General features: G+C 34.6%; 1 protein-coding gene across 1 annotated transcript in view; it reads left to right on the forward strand.

Annotated features, from left to right (window-relative positions):
* Positions 1–10,618: 10,618 nt before the first annotated feature.
* Mapmodulin (acidic leucine-rich nuclear phosphoprotein 32 mapmodulin) overlaps positions 10,619–19,114 on the forward strand; it is a 33,652-nt gene continuing 25,156 nt past the window's right edge. The window contains exon 1 of the mRNA XM_089094652.1: positions 10,619–10,746. Within this exon, the coding sequence (XP_088950778.1) occupies positions 10,651–10,746 (96 nt within the window). The 5' untranslated portion in view covers positions 10,619–10,650. The remainder of the gene's footprint in view (positions 10,747–19,114) is intronic.

A 19,114-nucleotide genomic window follows, 5' to 3' on the forward strand; every position in this document is an offset into this window, starting at 1 on the left:
TTTGTTCAGCGTAGTTGATTTTCAGATAGGAAACATGTTTTTGAGGAGGACAATCCCCCACAACCCTCAGGGCAAGGGTTTTAAGTTATGCCCTGGGGGCATATAAGGTTTTTATTGAGCGCGTTGTCATAGAAACTTCAAAAAAGGCTCATTCGATTGGAAATCCAAAGGGATAGTGCCATTTTAATAGTCAAAAGTGACTGGAGGGCAACTAGTCCCCCCTACGCCCATCATTCCCCGAAACACATCCAATCAAAATTTTGAGATAGCCATTTTTGTTCAACATAGTTGATTTCCAGATTGAAAATATATTTTTGAGGAGGACACTCTCCCACAACCCTCAGGACAAGGGTTTTAAGCTATGCCCTGCGTGCATATATGGTTCTTATAGAAGTCGTTGTCGTAAAAACTTCCAAACAGGCTCATTCGATTGGAAATTAAAAAGCTAGTGCACTTTTTAATAGCCAAAAGTGACTGGCGTGTCCCTAGCCCCCCTCCCCCCACCCAAGCCCATTAGTTCCCCAAACACATCCAATAAAAATTTCAGATAGCCATTTTGTTCAGCGTAGTTGATTTCCAGATAGAAAATATATTTTTGAGGAGGACACTCCCCCACAACCGTCAGTGCAATGGTTTTAAGTTATGCCCTTGGGGCATAGAAGGTTTTTATACAAGGTATTGTCGTAGAAGCTTCAAAAAAGGTTCATTCGATTGGAAATTAAAGGGCTAGTGCCCTTTTTAGTAGTCGAAAGTGATTGGAGTGTAACTAGCCCCCTTCCCCCCCCCTTCCACACCCATCCCCAAACACATCCAATCAAAATTTTCAGATAGCCATTTTGTTCAACGTAGTTGATTTCCAGATATAAACTGTGTTTCATAGGAGGACACACCTCCTCAACTCTCAGGGCAAGGGTTCCAAGTTATACTCATGGGGCATACAAGGTTTTATATACGGCGATGTCGTAGAAACTTCAAAACAGGCTCATTCGATTGGGAATTAAAGAGCTTGTGACCTGTTTAATTTTCGAAAGTGATTGTAGGGAAACTAGCCCCTCCCAGATCCCTCATTTCCCCAAACACATCCAATCAAAATTTTTAGATAGCCATTTTGTTCAGCGTAGTTGATTTGCAGATAGAAAATATGTTTATGAGGAGGACACTCCCCCACAACCTTCAGGGCAAGGGTTTTAAGATATGACCTGAGGGCATATAAGGTTTTTATAGAAGGCGTTGTCGTAGAAACTTCAAAAAAGGCTCATTCGATTGGAAATCCAAAGGGATAGTGCCCTTTTTAATAATAAAAAATGATTGTAGGGCAACTAGCCCCTCCCCCCACGCCCATCATTCCCCAAAACACATCCAATCAAAGTTTTTAGATAGCCATTTTTGTTCAGCGTAGTTGATTTCCAGATTGAAAATATATTTTTGAGGTGGACACTCTCCCACAACCCTCAGGACAAGGGTTCTAAGTTATGCCCTGGGGGCATATAAGGTTTTTATAGAAGGCGTTGTCGTAGAAACTTCAAAACAGGCTCATTCGATTGGAAATTGAAAGGCTAGTGCCCTTTTTAATAGTCGAAAGTGATTGGAGGGCAACTAGCCCCCATCCCCACGCCCATCATTTCCTTAAACACATCCAATCAAACTTTTGAGATAGCCAGTTTGTTCAGTGTAGTTGATTTCCAAATAGAAAATATGTTTTTGAGGAGGACACTCCCCCACAACCCTCAGGGCAAGAGTTTTGAGTTATGCCCTGGGAGCACATAAGGTTTTATTGAAGGCGTTGTCGTAGAAACTTCAAAACAGGCACATTCAATAGGAAATTCAAAGGGCTAGTGCCCTTTTTAATAGTCGAAAGTGATTGGAGGGCAACTAGCCCCCCCCCCCAAGCCCATCAGTTCTCCAAACACATCCAATCAAAATTTTGAGATAGCCATTTTGTTCAGCGTAGTTGATTTCCAGATAGAAAATATCATTTTGAGGAGGACAATCCCCCACAGCCCTCAGGGCAAGGGTTTTAAGTTATGCCTTGGGGGCATATAAGGTTTTTATAGAAGGCGGTGTCGTAGAAACTTCAAAAAAGGCTCATTCGATTGGAAATTCCGAGGGCTAGTGCTCTTTGTAATAGTCGAAAGTGATTGGAGTGCAACTAGCCCCCCCCCCACGTCCATCATTTCCCCCAACACATCCAATCAAAATTTTGAGATAGCCATTTTGTTCAGCATAGTTGGTTTCCAGATAGAAAATTTTTTTTCAAGGAGGACACTCCCCACAACCTTCAGGGCTAGGGTTTTAAGTTATGCTCTGGGGGCATATAAGGATTCTATAGAAGGAGTTGTCGTAAAAACTTCCAAAAAGGTTCATTCGATTTGAAAATCAAATGGCTAGTTCCCTTTTTAATAGTCGTAAGTGATTGGAGGGCAACTATCCCCCCCACGCCTATCATTCGCCCACACACATCCAATCAAAATGTGGAGATAGTCAATTTGATCAGCTTAGTTGATTTGCATATAGAAAATAGGCTTTTAAGGAGGAAACTCCGCCACAACCCTCAGGGCAAGGGTTTTAAGTTATGCCCTTGGGGCATAGAAGGCTTTTATAGAAGGCCTTGTCCCAGAAATTTCAACCAAGGCTTGCTCAATTGGAAATTCAAAGGGAGAGTGCCCTTTTAATAGTCAAAAGTGATTGGAGGGCAACTAGCCCCCCCCCCTACGCCCATCATTCCCCCAAACATATCCAATCAAAATTTTGAGATATCCATTTTTGTTCAGCGTAGTTGGTTTCTAGATAGAAAATATAATTTTGAGGAGGACACTCTCCCACAACCCTCAGGACAAGGGTTTTAAGTTATGCCCTGGGGGCATATAAGGTTTTTATAGAAGGCGTTGTCGTAGAAACTTCAAAAAAGGCTCATTTGATTGGAAATTCCGAGGGCTAGTGCCCTTTTTAATAGTTGAAAGTGATTGGAGGGCAGCTAGCCCCCACCCCCACGCCCATTAAGTACCCTAACACATCCACTCAAACTTTTGATATAGCCATTTTGTTCAGTTTAGCAGCTTTCCAAGTAGAAAATATGTTTTTGTGGGAGCCATTCTCCAACAGCCCTCGGCAAGAGTTTTGAGTTATGCCCTGGGGGCATATAAGGTTTTATTGAAGGCGTTGTCGTAGAAACTTCAAAACAGGCACATTCAATTGGAACTTCAAAGGGCTAGTGCCCTTTTTAATAGGTGAAAGTGATTGGAGGGCAACTAGCCCCCCCCCCCCCACGCCCATCATTCCCCCAAACACATCCAATCAAAATTTTGAGATAGCTATTTTGTTGAGCGTAGTTGACCAGATAGAAAATATGTTTTTGAGGAGGACAATCCTCCACATCCCTCAGGGCAAGGGTTTTAAGTTATACTGTGGGGGCATATAAGGTTTTTATAGAAGGCGGTGTCGTAGAAACTTCAAAAAAGGCTCATTCGATTGGAAATTCCGAGGTCTAGTGCCCTTTCTAATGGTCGAAAGTGATTTGAGGGCCCCTTCTCACACCCACTTATTCCCAAAACACATCCGTTTAAAATTTTAGGACAGCCATTTTATGAAACGTAGTTCTAAGTTTTGGAAATTAGGTATTTGAGGATTACAACTCCCCCAAAGCCCTCAGGGCAAGGATTGTAATTTAAGGATTCTCCGAATCCTTCATATTATTTCTTATGGAAGGAATGCTCGTATAAACTTTAGAAAGGGCTCGTTTGTTGGGAAAAAGAAAGCTCATGGTTACTTTTTAAGAGTCAAAAATTATTAAAGTACAGTCAGTCCCTTTCCGTCCTTCACATCTTAAGTTAATCAGATACAAATCTGTAGAGAGATATTTCATTATATCAGTGCACATATATTATAATACAAAACTCGTGTGTCGACACAGCCCACCAGGGCCCAGGTGTAGGCGTTGTAAGTAATGCCCTGGGGAATAACTTATTAAGGGGGGTTTATAACTTATGGGAAGGGATTTTGTATGGGAAGAACACATATGAAATCTATTATAATTATCCAATTATAAGGTTAAAATACATAGGCCTACTCTGTGATAGATGCAAAATTGCTTTGACACACAAACTCCTATTAAGGTCAATTCCAAACAGTCGTGATCCCTTTGTGTCAGCAAGTGAAATGGTCTAAACCCCCTTATTGGAGCTATTTTTTTCAATCCATTCATCGTTGTCAATCGCTGTCCACAAGTTATGCAAGCTGTCTATTGTTCATATATAAAGTTTTTATCAAAGAGGTAATCGTATAGAATTTGAAAAAAGCTTAATTAGATTTAAATTGAAAGTTCTAGATCCGTTTTTTAAAGTCAAGAATAATCGGTAAGCACCCCCCCCCCCCCCATGCCTTAAGAACTTGAAACTTTTTGCAATCAATAACGAACAAAAATTAATTTAAAAAAAAAAACTCCGAAAAATGAGTTTTTCAAAGAAAAATAAAGGCCATTTTAAACTTAAGCTCAGGATATAAAAATACATGTTAAATTTCAAACTCAAAACGACCAGAAATTAATATTAAAGAATAAATAAAACCCAAAACGAACAGAAATTAAATAAACAATCATAGCAAAAAACATACAAAAAGAAATAATATAAATGAATAAATAGATCTTAAAGCGAGTAATGCTTGGATTGAATATGAAAATCAAGCTTAAAACGAAAACAAATATTTTGATATCAAAGTATAAATGAAACTTAAAACGAAGAGAAATTAAATAACAATCAATGCGAACAAACATACAATATATTATATTATTGCAAATGAATAAATAAATCTTAAAACGAGTGAAACTTAAATTAAATATGCAAATCAAGTTTGAATCGAATAAAAATAACTACAAACAAGAGTTTGGGTATCGTCTCACTGCTGAAGGCTAAAACCTACTGTGTCATTGGCGCTTTACTGAAAACGAATTATATTACAAATGTTTTCTTTTGTACTTAATATTGAAATAAATATTAAAATTACAGTAAAATTTTGGACTGATGAGCTTTTAGCAATTAATATCATTATGCATCAAATATTCAGTTTAATTTATTAGTTCTTTTCAAGATTGGTCAAGACAAATATAGTTTCACTACAAGCAAAATTTGGATACTGCCCCCTTCTTTAACTGTAAAAACCTAAAGCCTTCTGCGTCATTGGTGCGTCACTGAAAACGAATTACTCGTATATTACAAATTTATTATTTTCCAGTTCTTACAGCATTGAAAATGAAAATAAAAATTAAAGTGGATAAAAATCTTGAACTGATGGATCTGTCAACAATTAATATCATTATATATCTAATATTCAATTTGATTTTGTTTATACTTTCTAAGACTGTTCAAGACTCATAAAGTTTTGCCATTTTTTTTTAACTCTGCCATTTTTTGTAACTAATCGTGTTAGTTTGTTATGAAAACATTCTATGGCTTCTAGGCATTTCTATTTGATCGGAAAACTGCACCTCAAACTTTGTGGAACATGCATTTTCTTGCATGAAACACCAAAATATAATAAAATGTAAGGTTTCGCAGTGTTCAACCACTCGCAAGCAAGTGCCATTGGTATTTTTGAATCCGCATGGTCCGTATAGGGGGTGGAGGGTAGGTTAATTCTTGAAGTAGCCCCATTCCGTTATGGTATGTTTCACTTTTTCAACACCTGGCGTCCAGACTATCATATAATCTGCGAAGCACACAACTACCCCACTTTAGTATCAATAAATAAATAAAACTCAAAATGAACAAAAATTAAAATAGATATTAGAGTAACACTTGAAACGAGCATAAATTAATATGACTGGGGTTCAAAACCCCTATGCTTTCTAAAAGCCAGAATAGAATTTGTACTTTACTGGAAAAAAAATCAAATGAGTTTACTGAAAAAAAATGTGCATTGTCAATTTAATATACATATGCTGATATTTATTCCCTAAAATCTTAATTAATTTTTGATTTCTTAAAGTTACAAAAGTGAAAATATTTCAAAGAATTATTTTCAGTAAAGCGCCAATGACAGAGTAGGTTTTAGGCTTCTGTAGTGAGACGATACCCAAACTCTTGTTTGTAGTTATTTTTATTCGATTCAAACTTGATTTGCATATTCAATTTAAGTTTCACTCGTTTTAAGGTTTATTTATTCATTTACATTAATATATATTGTATGTTTGTTCGCATTGATTGATTATTTAATTTCTGTTCGTTTTAAGTTTCATTTATACTTTAATAGCAAACTATTTTTTTTTCGTTTTAAGCTTGATTTTCATATTCAATCTAAGCATTACTTGCTTCAAGATCTATTTATTCATTTATATTGTTACTTGTTGTATGTTTTTTGCTATGATTGTTTATTTAATTTCTGTTCGTTTTGGGTTTCATTTATTCTTTAATAGTAGTTTCTGGTCGTTTTGAGTTTGAATTTTAACAGGTATTTTTATCTCCTGAGCTTAAGTTTAAAATGGCCTTTACTTTTCTTTGAAAATTTTTTTTTCGGAAAGTTTTTTTTAATTAATTCCAAGAAAAGTAGAAGATGATATTAAAACAGAAAATAAGTCATATAATAAGTTAAACTTCAAAAGAGTAGAAATTATTATGAATCAACAAATTAAATCTAAAAAAGAAATTAAATGAATAATTAAGTTAAATTTAGAACGAACAGAAATTACCATAAAAAGGGTGGGGCTCACTCGTCTGATGAGCCAAACTTAAAACGAGCAGTAACTACTGTGAATGAATGAATAAGCACTAAAACAAACAGAAATTAAATTGAATAATCAAAACAAACTTAAAACGAAGAGAACTTACCACAAAAAAACGTAGAACGTCCACCCCTTAATTTTTATAATGGCCTGATTGCTATGTGCACTTTACTAAACACAAAATCCATTTTAAACAAATTTTTTTTGTCGTTAATGCATCAGAAAATCAAAATTGATCAAAATTCCAGGAATTCTTTCTTTAATTTATCTTATATTTTAACAGTGAATTTAGTTCGTTTAGTCCAGTATGAAGTAGTTTTTCGTCAATACTTTCTTATTTCTAAATACATTCCTTTCAAGTGTATTTTAAATACATTTGGGAATCATTTGTGATTAGTGAACTTAAAATATTGCTATTATAAGACCAACAAATTGCTTCACAAGTTACAAATTTTCTGTTCAAAAGTTTTTTTTCGGTATCAGTTTTCAATATCACAAAATGTTGGCAACAAGTTGCTTCACCAGTTACCAATATTAGTTTCAAAATTTTTATTTAGGCATGAATTTCTAATATTTTTAAATTAAATGGAATCACACAGAAAAGCTTGACCATAAAAATGACCTTGAAAATAGTAGAATTCAGTTGAAAGTCAGTGAAAAAGTATAATCATTTTAAAAATGAAACCTTAATTATTATATTGTTATTTTATCATTTTTTTGCTACATTTAAAAAAATAAAAAACACTACAAAATACATATCGTTTTCGGTAAGATTCAAATGGCCCTGTTCTAAGGGGGTGGCAGGTGTTCTAAGGGGGTGGTAGTCTTTCTTTTATTCATGACAATTTCTGTTTCTTTCAATTTTGAATTGATTATTCATTTCCATTTCTGTTCGTTTATGGCTTTAATATCGCTCTTTATTTATTTTATTTTTTTTTTTTAAAACCTTTTGGCTAGAAAACTTTTTTCTGAAATAGTTCCAAATAGAACTTATGTCTGTTCCCTTTGAAAATATATTAGTGTTTACCAATGGCTTTTCAGTGCCTGACAACGTCTCACCACAATGCTAACGTTAATCATGGCAATATTGATGTTCGATCTACAGCATCGATATATAAATGCGTTATTCTTTGATTTGAATGGATTTTTTAAGGCGACTACAAATAATAATGCCGGTGGATTAACTTTAAGGTTCGTGTTATTTTTTAATATGTGTATTTGCACAGCGCTTAACTGAAGCTACTGACAAAACACTGATGAAATGGCTTTGATGGCGCTGGACTGATTACTCTCTGGAAAATGGTGTAGAATATCCTATAGTATTTATTTTAATCATTTGTTACGCGTTTCCGTATTGGGGTTTATTTCGTCATAGCTGGGTAAGACAAAGGTGAAAAAAATTGAAAATATGAAGTTAGTGCCAACTGTGGAAAGGGTGCCCTATGATGAAAGTGTACAGAGACTGGCTGAAACTAAGAAGTACGAGTAACTATCCTCGTGGACTTGGTCTGGCACCGGCATCTATAGGAAAGGATACCAGTTTACCTCTTGCGATTAAAAACGTGTCCACTAGGTGTGCATCAAAAGGTTTTCTGGTCTGAAGTAATTTTTAGGAGCTATTTTTTAGTGCAATTTCAATAACATGGAGTAAATTTCCAAGTCAAAACCAAGATAATTTAAAACGGACGGAACTCCTTATTTTAAACCAGCAAGTAAATTATTTTATCCAACCTTTATCTTACCCTGCTATCATAACTTGACCCATCAAAACTAACATAAAAAAGAACTGAAAGCAATGTATTTCGAATATTCTTGGAATACAGAATATTCTCGGAATATAGGTAGAAAATTTCCAAAGTTTTTCTTTTCTTCATTCTTTTATTTTTTACTTTCCCTTTGGCTGCTAAATTTTAAGTTTAGATTGAATTTTCCGTTGCATTATTTTCTGCATGTGGGGAAGGGTCCCAGGGGAGAATCAGCCGGACACCGACTTAGATATTTGGTATTATCTGTTGGGTCAATCAAAGCTTTTAGCTCGCACACTTGTGCAAGATGTACGGTTATATTCTGAGATGAACACTAACTTATTACTCAAGTCAGCTTGAATAAAAATTGAAAACAAAATTGTGCGTAAACTTGTACTTTATACGGTAAAGTTTTGCAAATATGGCAAAATTTTCGTGGCTTGGCCTGAAGATTAGTTAGGAGTAAATTTGGTGCTCTCTCAGTGACAAACATGTTTTGCATCATCCGGCTTTTCACTTCAGTGAATATTTTTGGGGACTTACGTAGTCTCTTTCCGTTCCCATGTCTCAAAACTTAATATACAAAATTGTCATATTTCTAGCCTGATGAATTCAGACTATTTTCCTGTCTATATGCACACAAATCACAAACAACAAATTTGAGTTTGTGTTTAACTACATATGTTTGGATGAGGGCTTGGTTCCGAAGGTTGGAAGTGGTAGGGGCCAGATGGTCACTGTTCGGGCTTTCTAATCTGACAACAGAAAATTATGTAAACGACTCCAATTTTTAACGAGGTGTAACTTGGCACCAACTTTTGGAATTCAAATTTCGGAAGTCTCCATTGCAACTTGAACCTCAGATTTATATTCAAGGGGCTCAGAAATCCTTAAGTAGCAATCTTGGTTGAAGACAAACAGTGTTAATGAGAAATATATTTAAATTTTGATGGTTTTCGATACTCTATTACAATATTAGCCACAGATTAGCAAGCTAAGAAACCCTTAAATATCGATTTTGGTAACAATCAAATATCATTTGTGAAATATGTGCTTTGTATTTTGCCTTAGGACTATGGATAGTACTGAAAAAATTCTTAGAAAGTATGTGCCTCTTTTAAGAACCCTTTTTCAACTTCCTTATGGGTTGGTATTCTTTTTTGTAAGTTTTTATAATATAACTTAACGGTACTGAGGAGAATGACAATGACAGTGCCTGATTCAAATGAATTGAACACGCGTAAAAGTACTTGTGTAAATGACACTCCCCTCTGTAGACAACAAAATATATTTATATAGCATACCAACCATTAAATCACACTTGTGGTCATTCTACGTCTGAGTTTGTTGGCTGAAGTGGTAGGAAGGTTGGAAGTGGTAGGGACCAGATGGTCACTGTTCAGGCTATCTAATCTGACAAATAAAAATTATATCCACGACTCTAATTTTTAGCGAGGTGTAATTTGGCACCAACTTTTGAAATTCAAATTTCAGAAGTCTCTGTTGCAACTTCAACCTCAGATTTATATTCAGGGGGCTCAGAAATCCTTAAGTAGCAACCTTGGTTGAAGACAAACAGTATTAGTGAGAAACATATTTAATTTTTTTTGGTTTTCGATTCTGTATTACAATATTAGCCAAAGATCTACAAGCTAAGAAACCCTTAAATATTGATTCTGGTAACAATCAAATATCATTTGTGAAATATGTGCTTCGTATTTTGCCTTAGGACTATTGATACTACTAAAAAAATTCTTAGAAAGTATGTGCCTTTTTTAAGAACGCCTTTTCAACTCCCTCATGGGTTGGCATTCTTTTTTGTAAGTTTTCATAATATTACTTAATGGTATTGAGGAGAATGGAAATGCCAGTGCCTGAGTCAAATGAATTGAACACGCGTAAAAGTGCAAAGTGCCTATGTAAATGGCCCCTCTCTCTGTAGACAAGTCCTCTTTTGGATGCACGTCATTTGGATTTTGGTGATGTCTTAATTTTGACAATTTCAACACAGAAGTCAAATGAAATCAGAGCTTTAAAGAAAATGGTCGAAATAGCAGTGAGGTGAAAGGCGAAAAGGGAACGAGTAAGGTTGTCTTTTCGCCAATTTCTTTTGGCGTACTTTTTAAATTTGAAGTTCAAGATTTTGCCGGCGTTTGTCGTTCTCATTTGAAGAAAAGAATAATCGCACCTAATATGAGCTTTATTAAGGCGCCAAGCAACAGGGAACTGCCAACTTCACACATGGAGAAACGAATTGAGCTAGAAAAAAGAGGGAAGTCACCAGAAGAGGTAATACTTTAACTCAATTGCTACTTCCTCTGCTCTTGATTCTTTTTTCTTCATGTTCATTAAATTAGCCTATATTGGCTAAGCTAGCTTATAAAGAAAGGTAGTGAAAAAACAATAAGGCTAGGGTGGACTTTGTTCATATGTATGCCAATGCCCTCAGAATAAGTCTGCTAGTTTAAGAGAAAAGTTTCATAAATAAGGAAAAAGTTCTCATAGCATAGGCTAGGCTGTGTAATCATTTTCAATTTAAGGGAAAAAATATAGCCTATTCAAACAAAGAAGTAGCCTACCATACTCTTTCTTATAATTGTAATTGCTTTTATTTCAAAGTCAATTTTAAGTTCTTTATGGACCCTCAAAGATGATAGTCTACCCTTTTCTCTTATTTTAAAAACAGCTTAAATACCTCTGTTAGCATCACTCTTGTTAAAACTAGGGTAAATTTTTTGTTGTTCATATTATCGACTCATGAATAAAGTAAACATACCACTCAGTGCCTTTTTTATGCTCTTTCCAAATGCAATAATCATTTTTGTCAGAAATGAATTTTACCCCCCACCCCTATACAGTGGTGCATCCAGGGGGTGCATGCCCCCCTAGCATATTCTAAAGTAGTGTAATTTACTTAATTACCTCAAATACTGTGTTCTGCCTCTAAAACCTGCATTGTCAAAAACTCTTCTTGTACTACACATATCCAATCTATGTTAGAACTTGTTAAGCCTAAAAAGAAGGCTTAAGGTAGTGTTACAGAATCTTGAAAAATGGTTGGATTTTGAATAAAGACAGTTTATTGCTTATTTTGCTGGGCAATGTAATTTAAGGTTAACTTTTAGTCTACTGTAATTGAAAAGATGTATACTATTTCAAGGTTCATAAATTAGAGAGTTTTGGAAATTTACAAATTTGAAATGTAATTTAACAATTTTTAATTGTGCCAAAGCAGATATTACAGTGGTTTAGAACTAGGCCTATGTACACTAAAATGGCACAAAAATTCTCCAAATCTCCCTGAAACATAAACAAACTTATTTAATATCTTCAAATGGGTGAGGCATCCCTACATTATCCTCAGCATGAGCTGAACAATAGCTACAAGCTTAGAAGTTGCCCACCCTGACTTATTGACAAAAAAGGGGTGATGTAATAACAAACCATAAGCTGGTAAACTCTAGGGTATCTACCCTTTCTTTCCTCAGCTGCACTAGATGCCACAGTAGTAAGCTCCATCTCCCCTGGTCTAAAGGATAGAGTGACAATTTTTTTTTAGTGTTAGAGCAGTGCTACTTTGGAATGGGTTGATAAAAAAGACAGCCCAGTCAGCTACTATAGACTCAGTCAAACTGGCATCAACAAAGATTAGAGCTTCCATTAGTCTAATTTCCACTTGGCATTTTATTGGTGAATTTGGGATCCATACTTTTGTTTGGGATACATAACCATATGAAAATTCACCCTAAGTTCTGAAACCTGCTCTAACCTAATTTATTGAAAATTTGTACAATAATTGCTGAATATTTATTCATCTGATTTTAAGTCTCTTTTTGGTATATTAAAAAAAAGAACTTTGTTTTTCACAAGCTAAGCGCAATTAAAGTTGTAAAATACATTTTTTTCCTAATAGTAAATACAAGTACAATAAGATTTCCAAAATTATGGCCATATTTCAATTGCTCAGTGGGAAATATGAGTCACAAATGTTTCTACATGAAGAACACACATGACCAAATTTTTGTTCTCAGTTTTTGGTGTTACTGATATTTGTGTTTCAGAAACAAGACTTGTTAATGCTGTATTATTTTGTGTATCAGCCAACTGTAATAACATTTAAAAAATATTGATTGTATGCAAAAATGTATTATATCCTATAGATAGAATTTTTCTGCATATTATGAAGTAAGAATTTTATAGTTTGAAGATTTTTTTGGCAGTTCCCTGTTTGTCTAAGATTCAGCAATTATTGTTCAGGATTCTTTATTTTCTGAAAAACCAAAGCTATGATGTTATATTATTGTTTCATTTTTGTTGAGTAAGCAATTGGTATTGAACCACATTTGTTTCCACTATGTAAAAGAGCACACCTCAAATTTGGCTTTTAGTTATAAAAAAATAGGCACCAATAACCTAGAAAATATTTGGAAAACCCATTTTTTTTAGAGTCTTGTAACATTGTGACAAAATACAAGATTTTCTTCTTCAGAGAAAAGGAACAGGAGACCTTCATCTCTTGTATGACAAAATGTTACTTTTTTCCTTCATTCTGGAAGCCAGTAATTCAGAAGCTCCTTTTGACTGGCTGAGATCTATTTTTAGGTCATTTACTTCCCCTTGGTTAAACTTGGAGAAATTGATAATGTCTATTTAGAATTGATCTCATCTTCTGTAGTATCAGAAGGCTGATCAGAGGAACAATATCTGTCTTCACATGGCTTTGGTAGTTGGTGAAATGTTGGAATTGACGCTTCTTCTGAGTGAGGGATTAGGTGTATTGAACAGACTAGTTCAGGGTATGTTCATTCTTATGGTGATTTTGGTTGTCCCAGTAATATTTACTAGACAGATATAACAGGCATCAAGGTGATTTTTGGGTTCACTGAAGTATTGGTATGCCTTATTAACCTTGACTTGCTTACTACCTTATCAGCTTCAAAGAAAAGAAAGCTGGTTTTTATAAACCATTTACATGTTTGGGGCATTCTTATGGACAGTTGTAGCTAGGAGTTCAGTTTTTTGTTTAGAAAAATTGAACTGAAATATGTGCTTAAATTTTTTATGGAAAAAAATTATCTAGCAACTATAAAACCAATTTAGCTGCATTCCAAAGCATTTGCACCTTTGTCCAGAATGCAGCTGTATGCAAAATCAACAATTTTCAGTGAAGTACCAGAAGGTGAAATACTAATTTTAAACTTTAAATAAAGATAGTTTAACTAAAAGTCTACTAAAATTCAAGAAAGTATGGACATTGTAAAGAGTATGCCCTGTATATTTTGAAAATTCGCAACTTCTACATAAACAGTGTTGTAATAACATATTCAGTGTTCATTCAAATTTCTCATTGTTCATTCACTCAAATAACAACATATTCATTCAAATTTGCCCAAAAATTCTAAAATAAACTGTGCTTTTTTTACTTTGTCAAGAGAGAAAAGCCTCCCACATATTTTCCTTTTGCCGTTTTGGTTTGAGTTTTCTTTTATTATTTTTTATTCAAAATTCCTTCCTTGATTTTATTTGTAACTGTTGAGAATCTTTCTTTCTCACTACTGAAGATGCCTTGCTGCATACAGGTGACAAATTGATTTGACTGGTCTTTTTCCTTTCTACCACAGTATATAAATTATAGGCAGTATGATCTTTCCCTATCTCATCCATTATAAAACCAGGACCTAGGTGCAAGTGCTCCAGAGAACATAGAAACATAAGTGACATTTGATCTTTTCATGGGTAGACAAGTCAGATTTCTCTTGAATGCAAAACTTGGCTTTAATGTTGGAACACTAAATTTTAAAGAAACTAATTTTAAATTAATTTATTCCAATACATTTATGAAAATTGGTAATTAGTAGTGTAATGTTATTATTAGATGTTTTTTGGAATTAAAAGTAGGTTTTGAAGTCTCAGGTTGGTTTCAAAGGCATTTTGAGAAAGTTTCTGCCAAAATACATGTTCCAGGGTAATTGGACTGCTGATGGCAGATCAAATGAGAGGGGCTGTTTGTATGCACAATGCAAGAAGAAGTGGGAGGAGCTATTTGTTTGCACCAAGAATGAAGAGCCAGAAATTATCTGTGTAAACTTACTGTTATATCTTTATACTGTGCTTTCTACAGAGTACAGATCCATTAGTTTTCAAGATGTTCTTCCCTGTTATGTCTTATTAAAACTTGGAGTCAAACATGTTGCATAACTGATAAGGAATATAATTTAATTATCCAAAATTAATGGAATCAACATTTGATTTGTTTGGCCTTCAAAAGTTTGAGTTTCTTCAAGGATGCAGGAATTGAAAACTACTACTACTACTATCAACAACTCACCACAGCACCAAGCGGCCTGAGGCCAACACAGCTACAAATGCTCCTCCTCCATTGCAATCTATTCAATCCTGCCCACAAAGTTCTCATATGACGTCCTCCCGCCCCAGATGAGGACAACCTGCTTTCTGTTTAGCCCTAGACAGTTGGCCAAAAAGAAGAATCTGTCATCCTTCATCTGCACAACATGCCCTAGCCACTTCAACCTTTCTTTCATTATAGCCCTAGAGAGTGGTATTAAACCACATTTTTTGTATAGCCTATTGTTTGAAATACAGTCAGTCAGCCAGGTACCCAGAACAATCCTTAAGCAATTTCTCTGGAAAACATCTAGCAAATCTTCATCTGCTTTTTGGAGCATCCATGCTTCAGAGCCATATTTGACCAGTTTCATCACTGTAGCTTCTAATATTCTAATATTGGTTTGCAGACTTATCTTCCTATTCTTCCAAACTTTTTTTAACTGTGAAAAAAACACCCTGAGCCTTGGCTATTCTACTTTTAACATGTTCACTGCTCCCAACCTGTTTAATAATTATGCTGCAAAGGTAAGTGAAGCTGCCCACCTGATCGACCTTATCATTACCAAACATCCCCTTTTCATGTCCACTTATTCCTAGCCTTAGTGACTTAGTCTTGAAAAAGACTAAGTCACTATTGGAATTGAAAAAGAAAATCATAAACTAAGCCACTCAATTGTCTTTAGGTATTTCTGTTTGTCTTCAACTGCAAATAATCCTGATAAACTTTTGCTTGGCTTTCACATTTATTTAATAGTTTTTGCTTTAGTCCTTTAGAGATCTCCTTCCCTTCAGTGTCATGAGTCAGTAGTCCCTCAAAATACTTTTATTTGCTAATATGCGTCTATAGTAAATCTCAAGCCATACACTTGCCTAGCTAGACTTCCAAACATTTCACAGTTTGGTTGCTCAAGCACAACAGGTTGACCATTTCTTTCTTTTGTCAGATGTAGAAAGCAGTCTCATCTTCCTCACTATTGTGGTGAATCAAATAAACACAATGATAATAATTATTAATTAATAGATTTAAAAGATTGACATATGTTGTAACTTATCTGCTTATTGAGGTTTATTAGGATGCTGATTAATTGTTATCTTAGGAACTGGTGTATTTTTTGACTGGCCAGTTACTAGGGCTTAGATAGATTTTGATTGGCTGAAAAAGATATAAATTAGCAAACCAAGGGATTAGAGGCTGATTATTTTTTTATGTCTCTATCATGAGACAGAAACATAATGTGCTTTATTTAATTTTTATGTGATTTAACTTTGTTAACGTTATTTGGAAACCCATAAAAACCACCTGAAGCTGACCATGTCAAGAACAAGTGGCAAGACAGCAGTGCCTGAACATGACATAAGAGCAAAAAAATAGGAGAATATATTCTTAAATTATAAAAGAATTTAGGAAAATTATAAGAGAAAATCTTTTTTTTTAATAATATAATATTGTCATGTGTTGCAACTTATCTCCTTATTGAGGTTTGGTTCACCAGCTCAATTTATCTTACTCAGATCAATGATACTCTGTTGTCAAACCCAAGAGTCAAAAGAAATTAAACTCAAATAAAAATAAAGGAAAAACAAAGCATTTATTGAATGCTTAATTAATTTACAATTTATCCCACTTCCCAAATATGATAATGACTAGCATCATAATTGTGTCCCAGCCAGCCCCCTCCCTTAATGCCTGGAGGGTAAATCCCCCAAAAGGCCTAAGTTATATACAAAACTACAGATTCTTTTTTTTATCATGCAATTGGTATTATTTAGCATTACGGACAGGGGTGCCAATTCGCTAAAATCATGGGGGGGGGGGGCAATGATTTTTTAAAATGAAAATGCAAAAAGGTGGTTTTTGTAAATGTAGGGGGCAATTTTTTCAACAAAAATACCAAAGAAATGTATTTTTTAGAATCTGCCCCACTCCTAATTGGCTTCCTTGATTACAAAGCAACTATTGACGAAAAATAAATAGGGCTACCTAATATAAGGCACAAAAAAAGACAGAAAAGTCCAGCATATAGTTGAGATATATCCAGGGGGGGTGAAATTTTTACAGTACTATAATTAAATGAACATACCCTGAGCTGTACTTGATCAAATATACCCTTAAGGTATGTTTTTATTAAGAAAGCCTCATTCCTCAATTTCTACGTTTTATTAAAGAGTGATGTTAACTTTAGTTAAAAAAAGAAGAATAGGCACATTTTTTTTGTTTTCTTGTCTAACCATGTTAAGGATTGGTAAGAACTTGCTACAGCTGCAACATTTTTTCTCCAATTTGTTAATTAATTAATAATTAGTTTTTTGATTATTTTTTTTTATTAGGATTCTTATTATAGAAAGGGATTTTTATTAGGATTTTTGGAACTTGTATGATATACCCCCTGCATCTCAAGTTGTTCATGCATTGGTGCATTGTAAAACTATTGTTTTTTTTTGTTAGTTTCTTTCAACTTAGCATGAGACAAGACAAAGAGAATTGACAGAATAGATTGAAAATATATCATTTGGGCTATATATTGGCGCATTAGCGGGGGTGGGGGTAAAGTATTTGCACAGTGTGAAGTTGGAAAACAATTCTTACTTCATAATATCAGAATAATTGTAGCTAATACATTAGGCATGCAGACCCGCTGTACTTTACCCCCACCCTAATCTGCAAATTTGTAGTCTAAATTTGTTTCTAAGGTATTATATTTTTTATCATACTTAGGTATATTGTATTAGGATTAAACTTAAGCTGGAACTTTCAGAGCTTGATGAGAAGGATATCGGACATTGATTGAGGGTGGGGGTGGGCTGACCAACCCTCCTTGTTTGTTGTAGACCCTCTATCATTGGTATACCTTTCCTCATTCCTATTTATTCTTTATAGATAATGCAAAGATATTGTTCCATTGCAATTTCTGAAATTATTTTCTAAATTATGCAATAGCATAATTATCACAATACATTTTATTCTTTAGTTTTGATTCGCATTTTATTATCAATTCAAAGTGATTTTTGCTGTTTCTTGTTCCTTGCCCTCAGTATCGTAGGAAGGGCGATGCGGGGAGGGGGGGGGGGGGAGGCCGGATGCCAGCCCTAGAGGGGTGATAAAAATTGGTCTAAAAGGACTTATGATTGATTAGGGCCTGCTGTGCGAAAAGTGGGGTAGTAAAGTAGCAATGCTACTTGGCAGTTTTCAAATTTGTTGGCAGATTTTGTCTGAAAATGCCATTTTTATATATAAATTAACTAAAAAAAACATTTTTAAACTGAAAGTAAGGAGTGACATTAAAACTTAAAACAAACAGAAATTATTCCGTACATGAAAGGGGCTGTCCCCTCCTCAACGCCTCGCTCTTTATGCTAAAGTTTGACTCTGTCTTGCAACTTAATTTTTTAAAACAATAAAAAAAAATTTAGCGTAAAGAGCGAGGCGTTGAGGAGGGGACAGCCCCTTTTATATAGAGAATAATTTCTGTTCGTTTTAAGTTTTAATGTCACTCCTTGCTTTCAGTTAAAAAAAACTTCTTTTTTTTTAGTTAATTTCTGAACGTTTTTGAATTAATGCAGCTTTGATTTTGGCTCACCGTACATGAATAATTAAAACGAAATTGGCTTATTAATTTTCCTTTTTTTGGCTAATTGGCTTTCTCGAAATTTTGTTCCGACGTAACTTACGAATTAACTTACATAACGAATTTCTATATTCATGTTTTTATTACGTATATTAGGGAGTTCGCTCCCAAGTCAATACCTTGTTCTCTACGCTAAAGTTCGAATTTTGTTCAAAACACAAACCCCTGAATTATAAAAGCTATCTAATTAGAATAGATATCTTTTTTAGAAGTACTAAAAAAAGATTAGTGTAAAGGGTGAGGTATTGACTTGGGAGCGAACCCTCTCATATACGAAATAATTTCTATTCGTTTTAAGTTCTAAGGTTGCTCCTTAGTTTCAGCTGAAAAAAACTTGTTTTTTTAATTTAATTTCTGATCTAGGGGGCGAACCCTCTCATATACGAAATAATTTCTGTTTGTTTGAAGTTTTAATATTGCTCCTTACTTTCAGCTGAAAAAAACTTTTTTTTTTTTATTTAATTTCTTATCGTTTTTTAAATGATGCTGGGAAATCTGGCACCCCCTTCATGGGAATGTCCCTTCCCCCTATGAAATATCCTCCATGGAAAGATCCTCCCCCGTAACCCCTACTCCATCCCCGACCCACTAGAAAAAAATTCCTCCTAAAAACGCCTGTATACTTCCCAATAACCAGTACTATATGTAAACAATGGGCAAAGTTTATAACTTGCAGCCCTTCC

This window comes from Artemia sp. Qi Xiang Cuo, chromosome 9 (genome assembly GCF_049724085.1).
Source record: "Artemia sp. Qi Xiang Cuo chromosome 9, ASM4972408v1, whole genome shotgun sequence".
NCBI classification, from domain to species: domain Eukaryota; kingdom Metazoa; phylum Arthropoda; class Branchiopoda; order Anostraca; family Artemiidae; genus Artemia; species Artemia sp. Qi Xiang Cuo.